This window comes from Tympanuchus pallidicinctus, unplaced genomic scaffold, assembly GCF_026119805.1.
Source record: "Tympanuchus pallidicinctus isolate F22 unplaced genomic scaffold, pur_lepc_1.0 scaffold13, whole genome shotgun sequence".
NCBI lineage: Eukaryota > Metazoa > Chordata > Aves > Galliformes > Phasianidae > Tympanuchus > Tympanuchus pallidicinctus.
This window is the reverse complement of record NW_026294648.1, coordinates 5923568-5938300: the sequence shown is the minus strand read 5'-3', so window position 1 is coordinate 5938300 and position 14733 is coordinate 5923568. Positions and strand designations below refer to the sequence as shown.

The following is a 14733-nucleotide window of genomic DNA, read 5'->3' as shown; positions in this document are numbered from 1 at the left end:
AACCTCTGATTGCTCACCTGAGGTGAGCAATGAGTCAGCTGTGGGAGCACAGGTGAAGGCAATTCAGCTGTGTGATCAGAAGGGCTGGAGCCTGGCTCCACCTCTCCTAGACCCCATTTAAGGGCTGACTGCTAGAGGAGATCGTGCCTCTTGGAGTCTTTTTCTGTGAGCCCAGGACACAGGTAGGCTTTTCCATTCATTTCCCATTATCCCTTTCTAATGCAATAATCTTTCCAGCTATATGCTCTCTAAAGACCAGCCTAACTTCTCTGTATGCTTCTCATACATCTGTACACTCATTGATTATACAGTCTCTAAAATGTGGTATGATATTTTTAGGACTGCACTGCTGAGCTCTCTCTGTGCTGTACGCAGCTCATGCTATGGCACATGACAGTGTAGGGAATCCTGGACAGAGCAGCTGCCAAACCTGCCTTCGTGTTTTCCTCAAGTGCGGCTGTGTGCTGTGAGTGCCAGCAGAACCGAAGATAAATCAGTTGAAGAGCAGGGAAGGCTATCTTAATGCATACTGTGGACTTGAGATTGGACGGAGAGCACAGCTGGGTAATTTGAGAGCTTCAGTGCTCAACTGAGGGGCAGCAGTTGGGACCTGCTTTAAAACAAGTCAGTGGAGTGGGAACCGGGGGCTTTCTGCCTGTCTTGATCAAGTCGGGCTGTGTTCTGGTGGGTGAACACCCTGGGAGAGAATGAGCCCATCCCTCAGTCTCTGTGCTCTGGCTGTTTTAGAGACTGCGGTCAGCCCCTTGGTTGTGCCCAGCCCCTTGGTTGTGCCCAGCCCCTTGCTCAGGACAGCACAGGGAGTCTGCAAGAGGCTGGGTGGCAGCTTCCTTCTCCTCGGGTGCATTCCCCCTAGGGTGTGCTGCCCAGGGTAACTCAGCCAGCAGCTTGAGGTCGTCATTTCATGAATGCAATCTGTGTGTTGTTGCAATACTGGCTGTGGCGCAGTGGGTGTGGGGCTGTTAATCCTGGAATGTCTCCTGTTCAAATCCAGAAGATAGAAAGGATGGGGGAGCAAAGTCATTAAAGACCAATCTTGATGAGTTAGGCAATAGCAGCTGAAAACCTGATCAGCCTGGGGCTATTCTGAAAACAAGCGTGTCTTGCAGATAGGATCAGTTTAGAATCTTACTTAGCCTGTGGGGAGTTTTTAATAAGCAAGAATACCAGTTATCATGAGATAATCTGTATTCTACTGAGATTAGCCAAATTAATGCTTTTCTTTTGTCCCTGAGCTATCTTCTTATAATTGATAATTTGACTTTAAAGAACTGGCTGGTGAGGGGAAGCAAGTCTATTTCATCTTGGGAAACCATCTGATAAGTGAGATGTCTTGTGACGTTTTAGGGGGATAATTAAAAAGAAAATAAACATTAGAAAAAAGGACATTATTACAAATGGCAGAGTATTAGTTTGTTATTTTTTTTTTTTTGAACTGGTGATTGCATGCAGTTTTATTTCATTGAAGCTGGATAACACAGTAACAGAATATAAGGTCCTGTTCAAAAAAGGGGAAGCCTTGGCCTGGCTGAAGATACAGTAAATTTTTCTGTCCCGGTGGTATTAGGATTTGACTCCAAGTAATTACAGTCCTGATGTATGCCAACATTATTTCTGGATTTTTGGTCTAAGAGGGGATTTAAATGCCTAGAAAGGCATTTAATATTTGCTTCATCCAAATATCACGTAGACTTGTTTCTTGTTCTGTCACTTCGCTGCGTAAGATTCTGCTGATGGAAACAAGGTTGTGCTTACAGGAGAATTGCTTTGAGTGTGGTTAGGAGGCTTTGGAGTGGATGCAAGAATGGCAGTGAGTTGGAGGAGCACCCATTCCCATGAGCGCAGGCAGTAGAGCAGCACTGAACATCCTTGAAACACTACCTAGTTTGGGGCGAGAGAAGGAAAGGAGTGGAGTGGGAGAAGAAGGGAGGGAGGGTTTCAAAGCCATTCCTATGTTGTTATTTTGGCCACAGTAGCTTTCTTTCACGCACAAAAGCAGCCATCGCAAATTTGATGTTTCCAAGTGTTCCTCATTACTTGTTTCTGTTTCCTCTATTGTGTTTGCTTGCCTGCTGGGAAATGCTTGTGCCTGGCTTCGTTCAGCTTTCTGCAAATCTGTGGGATCTTATGCTGTGCGTAATGCACGTTGCTCAGGGATCACAGGCTGAGATCACTGCACCACAACACAGCAAGTAGGCTGCTAGGACAACATAACACCATTCTCTGTTGCAGGCGTGTGGTTTCAGCTCTTATAGCTGGCATGAGGTAACCTGCGTTTGTCTTTATTGCTATAGATACCTCGAGGAAAGGGGGATACATCCTTAACCCATACTAGGAAGGAAGAGGAAAGAAATTGCTGTACAAAAGTGTTCCATACAGAGTAAGTTCAAACACGCTCTTCACTTTCTTCAAATAGTGCCCTTACAAAGATGGGAGCATCTTCATCCCTCGTGTTCCCTGGGCTTCAGACTGTCCTGAGTAATTTATGTGGTCAATTTTTTGATTTTTAGAATCATCTTAAGCAACTTATTTAAGCTCTGTGACTATGACTAGACTTGCAAAGCTAGATAGTCATGATTCTTGGAACCAAGGGCTGAAAGCAAGTTTGTTTTTGTTTTTTTTTTTTCCCCCCTCTCTTTGCTAGTGGTTATTATTATTCTCAACAATATTTGCAAATGTTTGCTACTTCTGGGAATTTGGCTGCCTGGAACGTAACACGAAAATCAAGGACAGCAATGCTAGCTGAAGTGTTGTCACTTTAATTAAGATGGATAACTGTGGAAATCTGTTTTCCATTCTAAGTAGGCATAAGAGTTGCAGAAGATAATTGAAGTGCTAGTGGCCAATAGAAGAATGCAGGGATAGAGATGGCCTCGCTCTTCACGTGCACTGTAAACTGAGGGCCAAGATCCACTCTGTTACATTTCCAATCCATTAGACAAAGCAAAGTGCTATATTTGTTTCTTACCTGGAACCTGTAATTTCTTTCCTAGTAAGAGTTCTCTTCAGTCAAAAGTGGTATCCTTATACATATACACTGTTCTATATTTTTTTAGTCTACTAGATAGCACAATTGAATTTATAATCTGTTTCTTAAACAGAAATCAGTAATTAATCTTGTTTAGAACAAATTATATGCTCTGTTGTCAAATGCTTGCGAGGGCTTCACTATGCTGAGGCTTCATAATTTACGTAAGCCAATATTCATCTTACCTATACAGAAAGATGTCTTCATCAGTTCAACTCTTCAGAGATCAGAAGTACCACGAGCTGAAAAGGCAGTGTATCCAGCAGAGACGGCTCTTCGAAGATCCTGAATTTCCAGCCTCAGATGAGTCCCTTTTCTATCAAAAAGCCCCACGAGGGAAAGTTGAATGGAAGCGCCCAAAGGTAATGAGTGCTCACTCCCCAGTGATGAGGTGCTGTTCATGCTACTCCACTCCCACCATCTTCTCTATGCTGAAACAATTGTTAGTCTATTTGTCCTCCCTTTTTCCGTTCATTTCTTGTCAGTGTGCAACCCAGACAGAAGTCTATCTGTCATTTTGCTGTCCAAAATGAAAGTCGTGCCTTACTCTAGGAAGATGAAAAGGAAGCATTCAGTACAGCCTGATGATGCTTTTTTACTGTTGATGGCTCTCTAATAACAAACAGTGTGAGGTAACTCCAGCAGTAGGGCTGTTTAGATCATCCCTCTGTTTAATTAAGAATACCTATCTGTAGTACATCAGTCAAAACAGAAATATGTTCTGAGAATATATTCTTCATTTTCTGGATCTGGCTGTGAGTATGTCACTCTACAGGTTGCTCTGTTGACGAAAGCATCTCAGAAATTGTTGTGGTTTCTTAATTTCTCTTTAATACTTTTGGGGGCCTGGTGTGTAGGCAGAGTGAAGGCAAAGTAAAATCTAACTTCTTGCAATTAAATCTAGTGCCCTCACCAAGACATCAAATGTTTTGTTTGCTTCTTTTTTGTTTATTTTTTCTTAAGGAAAATACAATCTTTGTAAAAACACTATAGGAAATAAAAACGTATGAGCAGAACAGATAAATATTTGCGCCTGGAATGCTAGAAGCAAATTAATCATGCAACTCAAGTAATTGTTAATTGTAGCTCTCTCCATGTTTTCAGAGTAATTTGTAACTTGTATGTGAGGAAAGTAAAACTCAGAGTAGCAAGGGGAAATTGGTCCAATCTCAAGTAGCTGAATTGTTTATATCTATAAATGAATGGTTCGTAATTTTTCTTGGAGAACAGGAAAGAGAAGAGCCAAAACTAAGAGGAAACCATGTGTGTGTGGTTTGTTCTCAAATTTACCTTTTGTATTAACTATAAAGGAACCAAAAAGCCCAGCTATGTGCAGGTCTTAGAGGTTTGGTTGAGTCCTGTAGTATAAGGCAGGATGCTTTTGAGCTACAGGGAATACTCAACTACAGATGTGTAGCTGATGCAGAGAAGTAAAGGTATGTTCTCAAAGGTGTGTATATGCTTTTCTTCTGTACTGAATTGAACACCTTCCTCTGCTGTGTTTCAGTGATTCTAGTGAGACCTTAGCAGCACCTCTTGTCTAGATTAAATTGAGAGTTTTCTTTATTGATTGATACTGCTGGTCTCTGCATGACTTTGTTGAAGTGACTGAATTTTGCCCTTGGCTTCTATAAAACCTGGATTATGCCATAGGGACTTCATCTTCAGAATGAAAAACTATTATCTGCTTGCTCACTGCCTGTAATGTCTGTGTCTTTTTGCTTCTTCAGCTAGCACCTTAGCAGGAACTATCATGTCAGTGTCTTCTGATTGTGATTAATGTGCTGCACATTGAAACTGTTGCTATTACTTATATTTGGGATATGGTAATTGGTTTGCTCTGAAGCCTCATGCTTCACATATCTTGTTTTTATAAAGCAGTTCATGGCTGTAAACAAATAATTCAAGGAACATAAAATAATTTTCAACTTTGACCATGTGGCTTTCTGTAAGAGAGTGTAATCTGTTCTCACACTCTTTCAAGAGTAATGAAGAGCACACTGGAATCTTGTAGCTGGACGCACAAAGCATTTTTACCCTGAAGTATGATGAATTTTTCCTTAATTTATCCTTACTGTTGGGATTAGGATTTGTCTTCTGGAAGCATAAACTTGCGTGGCTTTTCTTGGAAAATGACGATGACAGCATGGTCTGCTTTTCTACATATCTGGTACTGTTCCTTGTTCTGTGTGACAGGGGATGACAGACGAGGCTGACAAAGCCTGGCCATATTTGCCAGGATAACATAAAATTGTTTCTTTTCCTCGATGGCGTTGATTTCTCACAGCGGGTTCAATACAGAACTTTTAGTAAGCAGAACAGGAGTTGCTTTCCTAAATGATGAAACTGTTTTCTCTCTTCCCATCACGCATTTGGCAGTGGATGGCGTGCCTAGATCGTGGTTTTTGTGTACTGACATGAGCAATGGGTCCCTCGGTTTAGAAACCCTTCCTATGAAGCTGTGTGAGCAACTGTGCTGTGCTGCCCAGTGCATACGGTGCCCCTGCAATTGCTTTCACTGATGCCAGTGTCACAGGAAGTACGTTTGGGATCTGGGAACTGAAAGCTTTTCTCAACTAAAAGCTAGTATTCTAGTTTCAGCTCAGAGAAGTGTCCACACTTTGTTCAGTCCGTGAATGGCTGGTGTTGGCCAGACAAAGTAAATACATAGGAAGTGTGTCTTTATGTTCAAAAAAAGTTTTATTCTGTCCTATTGAGGAAAGGAGCATGAGAGAGAGAAGAGTGGGCAGAAGGGCTTCCTCCACTGTGTTTTTTGTCCTTGGGTTTGCACCTGCAATGTTAAGTACGTTCTGTTTGCTTATTCTAGTCACAGCAATAGCCCATTAACAGTCTGACATTAATTAGTTGTTTTGTACAAGTCTTCTTAGGAAAAGGAACAAAGCCAGGGTAATGTTACTTCTGTGGCACCCTTCTATTAAGAAAGTGGAGAGCACAGAAGGCACCATGTAATTACCATGCATTCTTTCTCAGACGGTCTGACTTTCCTAGAAGAAATTTTCTTATGGCAAGATCAGCAATGAACACTACTTACATGCAATACTGGGTCCTGTTTCCTTGGCTGGGGGCAGCTGTGCTCTGCCAAGGTATAGGAGCAGCCTCTCTCCCCCCTCATCTCTGCTGGCCCTGGGACATCAGTGCCCTCCTGTGCTGGTTAACCCCTTATGAGGGTGAATGCTGCCTCTGTGTGGTGGTCTGGCTCAGAGTTGGCTCTTAGCGAGTTGCTCTAGTGAAAATACCCAGGAACTGCAATCACTCTGCTTCAAAAATATTTTGTCTGTCTTATTTTTAGCAGGGATTTGCCTCAGTTTTGCAACTGATAGAATTGACCTTACAAAGGTATTAAATCCCAAGGACATGTTTGTCTGAGTTGAACAGCTAGATCCTCTGGGCAGGACAGACATCTGTATGGAGAAAAAGCAGATAAGCTTGCTTCAGAGATAAGTGACATGTTTTAAGGTATTCAGACAGGAAAGTAATAGTCTCATCCAACAGAATGAGAGTCTTACTGTGTGCTTTCCCAGATTCCCTGCTTGATCCTCTGCTTTATAAGCCCTGGTTCTGTTTTCATCTGCATGTTTTCCTTATAAAAGGGCTATGGTTGTACCCTCGTGTTCTGGAAAGACAGAGTTAGTTTTCTTTCAGTAAGGCAGGGCACAAAGCCATTTGTGAGGTTACTGTTGAGCTGCTTCCTAAGAAGCCCCACTGGTGTCCCAGACTGCAGGAAGGACTGCTGCTGTGTCTATTGAACCACCAGCATTCCCCAGCTCTCCTGGTGCCAAAGGTCAGTTATCTGCCTGCAAGTGAGGAGTTGCTTATTCCTGGCCCACTGTCTGCCCTGTTCCTAGAAACACTGCATGGCATGGGCCTGGTTCTCCATTCTTCTCACTTATGCTTTCAGGGGCAGTTGTTACAGTAGAAGTTAAAAGGCTTGGGAAATTAGGTGCTGTGTTCTTGAGTGATACAGAAAGGGAACAAACCCAACAGTTTTCAAACTGGGCAGAATGGGAGGAGCAGGTTGCTAACTTTTCCAGGTGAGCATGAGTGGGCGAGGTGCTAGAGAATTTGGGAGCTCTCCCTTTCATTTGCTGGTGTTTCTTGGAGGTGGCACCAGCTTTTGTTTGATGCTTACTGCTGGAAGATGATCAGTTGCCTAAGAACCTAAAAAAAATACATATAAATCTTTGCATTTGCAAGTGATGGTTTGAACCCTGGAAACTCCCCCACCTCTATATTTGTCTTGGAAAATTTTGCACACCAGGGCATGCCTGCCTGTGTGAGGTTTACATATATTCGTGTTTTGTCCCATTTATGTTCTCAGAGACAGGAGTTGGGATCACAGTAAGCAGTCCTCCAGAAGGTTTAATAGCATCTCAGACCTCATAAATATTGCAAAATAAGTGTCATGAAATATTTGGGTGGTACTGCCCAGCACTGGATACACCTGGGTTAAATGTCCCTCAAGGATAATGTGTGGCTTTCTTTTGATTCCTCTTATCTTCTGTGAGCTGCAGCTTCATTCTCAATCTGTTTTCCAGTTAGACCATGAATAAGACCAGGAACTTGCTTGATTTTTTGGGATGCTGTAGTAGGAGAGGTGCTGCAAAGGAAAGCATCCAGGCATGCTGTATCTGCATCTAGTCGAGTGGTTGTCCCACATGCACTGCAGGAACAGCTTCAGAGCATGGAGCAGTGGCAGCTTCTCAGCCTGAGCTATCTGCCAGGATGGTGCCTGGAACAGTCCAGGGCTGGAGGAACAGTGGAGATAAAGGGGAATGCTGAAATTGGCACCTCAGAGCGATGTGAACTCCTAGCAGTAGAGCACAGTTACATTGCTGCCTTCCGTGTGACAAATCAGATTGTAGCGTTCACTGCGAATAGTGACACTTTCCTGACCTGTTGCATTTCCTTACCACATCCACTTATTCAACCTTATTTATTTTTTTATTACTGGCTAAGGACAAGGCCAGTGCTCTTGCTTGATGAGAGCAGCAGTTCTTGCCTCTTCTCCCCCTCCCCCTCAAGCTTTGCAGGGTCTGATTAATGCTCTTCTGTGAAACCCTGACGTGTTCTGCAAAGCTTGCTGCAACATCTGGAACCACAAGAAGCCTTTCCATTTTCTGTTTCCCTGCCTATTCCCATGTTTCTCTGTTGCTGGTGGTTTTTGACTCTTGCAGTGGAGACAAACACGAATTGAGATGCCTTGTGTGCTGTGACGTTGCATTTGTACGTGAAATACAGACCCCTATGGAACATGCTTGTATCTGAGAGGTGGGGAAATGTGTGGTTGTGAGCCTCTGACCTTTGAGGAAGCTCAGGAATCCCTTTATTTACTTCAGACATGTGGACTCTCATTGGAATACAGAGCTGGTATCAGACGTTAGGTAATGTGAGCAGTGCAACAGTGTCTTGCAGCTTGCTCACTTCTTGTTCTTCCCTGGGACATGTCTGTAGAAAAAGAGAAAAAAAAAAAAAAAAAAAAAAAAAAGCTGTAAAAGACTTGGCCTTGCATTAATATCAGATAAAGCTTGCCTGGCTTCTTATTTCTTTTGCTTCTCTCACAGCCACAGATCATAACATTGTGGATGCTGTGTTCCATAACACTGCTCAAGGGAGATTGAGATCCCAACTGTAACTTTCTGTGGTGACTTTCAGACACTGCACTCCACCACTGGTGATGCTTGGGGCTCCTAAAGGAGTACAGAACTTCCTGGATTACAGTATTTAACATTTTAACTGGCAATTAAGTATGCTGTAATTAGCTGAGTTTACATATGAATGGCCTCCTTGTTATTGCATTCATAATTGTTACAGTACTTTCACTTGCCATTAATGGCAGATTCAGCTTGAATTCTTGACCTCCAGAAAAAATTTTCTTGTTCCTAGTTTTTCATAAAGTTAGCAGATGTTTCTTTGATAAATGTGTGCATATATAAACTGAAGGGTTTTTTTTTTTTATAGTAGTGTGTAAGCCTTGTGGATGGAAGGCTTTCCTAGAAAAGATATAAAAGCCTGTAGGCAAAACACGTTTAAATGTATCTTTAAAGCATTCATCTCAAAGAAATATGATAGGAACTGGGAGGTGAAATCTGGAAAAAAGTCTGCCCTGTGAGATAATGGGAGAGGTTGGTAGGAATGTTTGTGTGCACGTGGATCTTATTTTGAGCAAGAGAAAATGGCTTTAAGTTGCACTAGAGCAAGGTTGGATATTGGGAAAAACTGCTCAGTGCTGCACTGGCATGGGCTGCCCAGGGAGGTGTGGGGTCATCATCCTGGAGGTGTTCAAGGAGAGGGTTGATGTGGCACTGAGGGATGTTGTTAGTGATGTGGTGACGAGTTGAAGGTTGCACTAGATTATCTTAGTGGTCTTTTTCAACTTTAATGGTTCTGTGATTCTAGGTTAGAATTATGGGGATGGAAGGAAGACAGTGCAGTCCTCTAGATGTGCTGCAACCTTCTGTTAGCTTGGAGGGGGCAGGCGGGGAGACAACAGCTAGACAGGAAGTCTTCAGAAGAATATTACTTTTTGGTGGTGCTCAACGCTCTGTTCCTTCGTTAGCTATGTGCACAATGAGCTGCCTACCTGCAAATGAAACCTAGCTCCGACCTTGGCCGTCTGTCCTTGTGCAGCTGTCAGCAAGCAGAGAAGCAGTGCTAGGCATGGGCTGCCCGCTGGGGCCCCTGTGCTGAAGGCAGGCAGGCTGCTCGTGGGGAGGAAGGTGTTAAATCCCCCAGCTGTGGGGGCTCTGGTGTTGGCTGTTGGCGCAGCTCCCGAAGATGAAGATGCACGTGGCAGCACAAAGGCACGCTCTTCACATGCGTTGCCCCAGCAACTGCACATTCTAGGCAGGGATTGTCAGCGTGCCCTGCAAACAGTGATGCAGCTTCAATTAAAGCAAATCATCTTCAGGTTGTTAGATTTTATTTTGAACTGGGGGGAAAGGGGTGCAATGATGGGTGAATGTTATTGATCTTAACAATGCAGTGCTATACATCTGGGACTCTGTTGTAGGCAGGGCTGTATTATGCTGTGTATTGCTTAAATGATAAAAGTAGAGCTGGCACTTGGCTTCGGAGCCTTGTTTTCTTATTGGAGAGACTAAAAATCTGCCTCTGCAGCTTTACTTATTTAGCGAGGGAGAGATTTAGTGAAGTTAGCGGTCTTTAATACTTATGTCGGCTGTCCCTGTTCTTGCCTCCTGGCAACCCACAGACTGTAACAGAAGGATTTCCAAAGGCCCCACTGGATTTGGACTCCTAGGAGAAAGTGTCAAAAACTGGAGGGAGAGCCCCTTCAAATCAAGGTCAGAACGAGTCTTGTCCTTACTGTATGGCCGTGAATCGGCTGGATCCAGCATCGGCTTTTTTGATGTCTGTGGTGAAATTGGTTGTAGATCATTTATACGCTATCAGTGGAAGTGTTAGGCAGTGTCTGAATGAGGTTGGTGCTGCTTGGTCTTGCCCTGGAGTGCTGAGCTAGAGGTGTTCAGCTGTGATTTGGCGTGTGAAAGAGGCACACATGTGAACCCACTGAAATTCAAGACCTTATAAAGCACTTAGCAGCATCCCAGCATGGCTTCAGTGTATTGAGACTAGTATTTTCCATGCTTTAAAAGCTGAACAACATTTAATTAAAGGAAAGAACATTTAACCAGTTATTGCTGATCTTCACTCTAGTTGCACTTCAGAAATGTTTTTCAAGGCAATTGAATGTTCACAGCAAGCCTGGACAGTGAAGGCTCTACAGGGTACTGCAATGAGGTGATGACTTGGAAAACCAGGTTCTCACAGTGATCGTAAATGGTCAGCTTACTGGCATGGTTAGAAAGCATAGAAATAAATAATGAGAAATAAACTGATGGTTATTTTATTATTTTAGCGTATTTTTAAATAACTTATTCATAAAAAAAATGCCTCAAGGCTTGTACGATTGTAGAATACCAACTGATTCAAGCATGTGAAGAGAGAAGTGAGTTATTAACTTACAATTCACTGTTCTATCCTCTTACAGTGTTGATGCTAACAGCTATAATAAGCTAAATAAATAAATTATGTACAGAGAATAAAGAAGTAAATGGAAGCCATTGGAAATGGAATTCTCATTCTTGCAACCTGGGTCATAACTTCTTGTATGGAGCATCGTAACAAAAGAGCACTGTCATTACTGCTACCCTAATATGATCCTGTAATCATTTAAAAATTACCAGTAGTCCTAGCTGTTCTAAGTAGTTGGTCTATTTGAGGAGCAAGCACTTTTTGGAAAAGAGTAGGGGTTGGTATTTTTTGTTGTTGGGCAAATATTCAGTGCTGCTGCTTTTCTCCAAATGCACTAATTAAAATGAAATGTTTCTTGAAGATTTTCTTGGAAGTAAGGAAACATTTTCCAGCTATAAAGGGGACTCTCTCTGTGGATCTCCCAAGGTACTCGGAATGGTGTGCTGTGATGGTGTCCAGCCAAGAAATTCCCTGAAAACCCCTCTTTTTTTTTTTTTTTTTCCCTTTTTTTTTTTTTCCCCTCCCACTATTATTTTCTCCTAAGGTCTTGAGGTTTTCTTTTCACTGAACATGTTCTGAAAAGAAAAGGGGGAAGGGAAAGCATTCAAGGGAAGATGCCTTCAATATGTTCCTTCCTTGGTTGCTTTAGGTTGCTTTATATTGTTCCTCTTTGCTCATCTTCCTTCTTTTTTGCTTAAATTCTTTGCAGAAATAAAGGAATCAAGCTGTTCAGGCAAATTATCTTTTATCTGCTGTTTGTGGTTCATTGCTAATGATCTAACCATTCTGAAAAGGGTCATGCTGGGCTTCCTCAGCCTTTTTCAACAAGTCTCTGTGCTTCAGGAACTATTTTTAGGACTTTATCAGTATAGTTGCCTTGCACAGTAAATATGTCTGACACGATGAAGGTACTAGAGTATGTGTATGTTTGTTTCTAGCTAATGGTGATGTGCTTTGATTTTGGAGGGAAGGGATGTTTCCCTGGGGAGGACAAAGAGAAAGGACCAAATGAGTGCATCTCCTGACTGGAAGGTGCTCCTACTCTGGATGCCCGTGACTTGCGTCATCTCAGTGGATCATGGAAGATGCTTGTTGCTGCTGTGTCTGTGTGCTGTGTCCTGCTGACTGAGAAATCGGGCAGATGACAGCCAAAGTGAGTTAAGAACTGAAGGAAGGACTCAAATGAGTAATACCCTTTAGCACCTTGGCAGAGGAAGATGGTGAGCTACGTGCAGCTGTTTTATACAGTCTGTTGCCCTCTCTCTATCTGGGATTGGCGAAAGTAGATTTTGAGGGGATGTGTTCTTGTGTTTCATAACTTGGAAGGTTTTGTGTGTGTGTGTGTGTGTGTGTGTGTGTGTGTGTGTGTGTGTTTTCAGCTGGCCAGAAGAGGAATAAATAAGCAGAAGAAGTTTTGCCTCCTTCTGGAGGCTAAGGAAGGAATTGGGTCAGACTCTGAGATCAGTTTGGGACAGAAATGTGTCTTTGCAGTTTAGGTTTGTAGCTGCATATAACGAAATGTTATACAGTTTGTGTTCTCAGAGAATACTTTGAAGTAAGGGCTGGGGTAGCCCAACGTGGAGCTCCTATGGGGAAGGATTCCCTCAGCAACTTGAAAATATTTTTAGGATTTAAAATTGCTGAAAGAAAAAGAAATTCTGTTCCATGGACAGTGAGGTTCAAATTAGAAGTTCCTGTAGGTATTTGGCAGTCAGCTAGGATACAAGGTTTCTAATCCTCCAGGCATCCAGCTTTGGATGCAGACATTCTTGGTGCCCAATTTGTCTTCTCTGGTGTCACTCAGAATTTATAAGGTGCAAAGTTGTTGATGCTCTTCAGCAGCACGGTGAGGAAGACAGCCAAGCTCAGAGCCACTAGAAGGTATCTTTCGTGTTATGGAAGCAGCGTTACTTCTGTATCTTGTCCAGGCACGTATTGTGTGCTTGCCAGTAGAGTAACAAATTCCTACTTTACATCTTCAGTGTCTTTAAAATGAGGTTGAGTATCAGGACAAGTTTAAGTTTATAGTTGTACTGATTTGACAATTTGCAAGGTGTTTCCCTCTTCTCTTTACACTGTCACGTTTCATGTATTCATGTTTGGTTATAGAATAATGCAAACAACGACAAAAGAGAATTTCTGTCTTCCAAGTCAGATTCAGGCCTCTGTGAGTCTCTCCCCATCTCATTCTGCTGCTGGGTCCACAAGGAATTCACACATGGAGCTGAGATGAGATATTTACGAGCTCAGCCACTTCAAAACAGCATTTAAGAAGACATATCTCACATTAGCCATGTAAATAAAGGCTGACAGTTCACAACATCTGAATGCAGCCTGGGGGAAGGGGGAGATTACAAATAATACCAAAGAGCATGTAATTGAGTCTCTTGTGTTTAAGATTCACACTATATTTGTATGCTCTTGTTAACCAGTCTTTCATGGAGTCAACTTTCCTGGAGAGAGAAGTTAAGGGCTTTTATTCCCTGAGCAGAAAAGACTCCTTACAGAGTGTCTGCCCCTCTCCCCACCTGAGGGCGTAAGAAGCTGATCACGGTGCAGGGAAGTGGCCTGAGTGGGAGGCTATCCTGGGTCAGAGGGCCAGAGGTGGGCAGTGCACTAGTTCATATTTACAGGACAGTGATCCTCTCACAGTGTCTGTGATTGCTTTGCCACAAGGCCTGTCTTATTCTCAGCAGCTGCTTTAATTGCAGTTTAGTATCAGAGGTTTGGATTAGAAAATATGTTACTGTTGTCTGAAGGTTTGTCCTGCTATTCTTCTAAAGTAACCTCTGTCACCAGAACTTCAGAATAAGAACTAGCAGACTTGTCTCTGGAAGTTTGAAATGCATTGGACTCTGCAAGAATCTTGTGAACAGTGAATATTTGATATGTTTTATGTTTTGTTGGAGAGAGAATGTTGAAGGTGAAAGTCATATTTCAGCAATATAAACCCCTCAAATCACTCATCAGCTTGTTTGCTTGCAATAGCATCTTTGCTGGAGGTAACACCAGCCCAATTCCTAATGCAAATGTCAAATATGAGGGACGGTGGGTGCCAGAGGCACTAAGAAGTTTTCTGTCTAATCCTAATATCTAATAACTGCAAGTACATCACAGTTGCACATCCCCAGAACTGGCTGACATGGATGTATGTACATGGATACTTCACAGGGACTTGGGAAGCAGAATGGTACAATGGGAGGAGGGATGAAGTTGTGCTTTGGAGTTGCATTGTTGTCCTAGGACAAAGATGTAACATTCTGCATCTTTAATGCAGGCATAGACCCAGAGTATTGACAGATATTAGCTAGTTAGCTTTTTTCTTCTTGGCAGGGGGGAGTTGTTTAAAAGAAACATGTACAAGGTGAGTCAGTATAAGCTGAGGTGAGTCAGCATTTGCATCTGCTAAGGGTGATGAAACAGTAGTATTCCTGGTGGACAGTGTAACCATCTGCTTTTCTAGGTGGTGGATCCAAGAAACACAGAAAAGTTAAGGGGCAAAGCAGTGCTCAAATGCAAAGAACAATTGCAGATGTGTTCTTATGTGATTTCTTTTGCAATTGTTTTGTTCCTGTAGTGAGGAAGTGAGCAGAGCTGTGTGTGGTGCCCTGAGGACTCTTCTCACAGAGCCAAACAAACAAGCAGGGATCTCTTAACCACCTTAATCCCTTCTG

At 42.7% G+C, this 14733-nt stretch overlaps 1 protein-coding gene across 1 annotated transcript in view; it reads left to right on the top strand.

The window, feature by feature from the left end:
* Positions 1–3243: 3243 nt before the first annotated feature.
* CAPN6 (calpain 6) overlaps positions 3244–14733 on the top strand; it is a 48920-nt gene continuing 37430 nt past the window's right edge. Inside the window, exon 1 of the mRNA XM_052672941.1 lies at positions 3244–3408. Coding sequence (XP_052528901.1) covers positions 3244–3408 — 165 coding nt within the window. The remainder of the gene's footprint in view (positions 3409–14733) is intronic.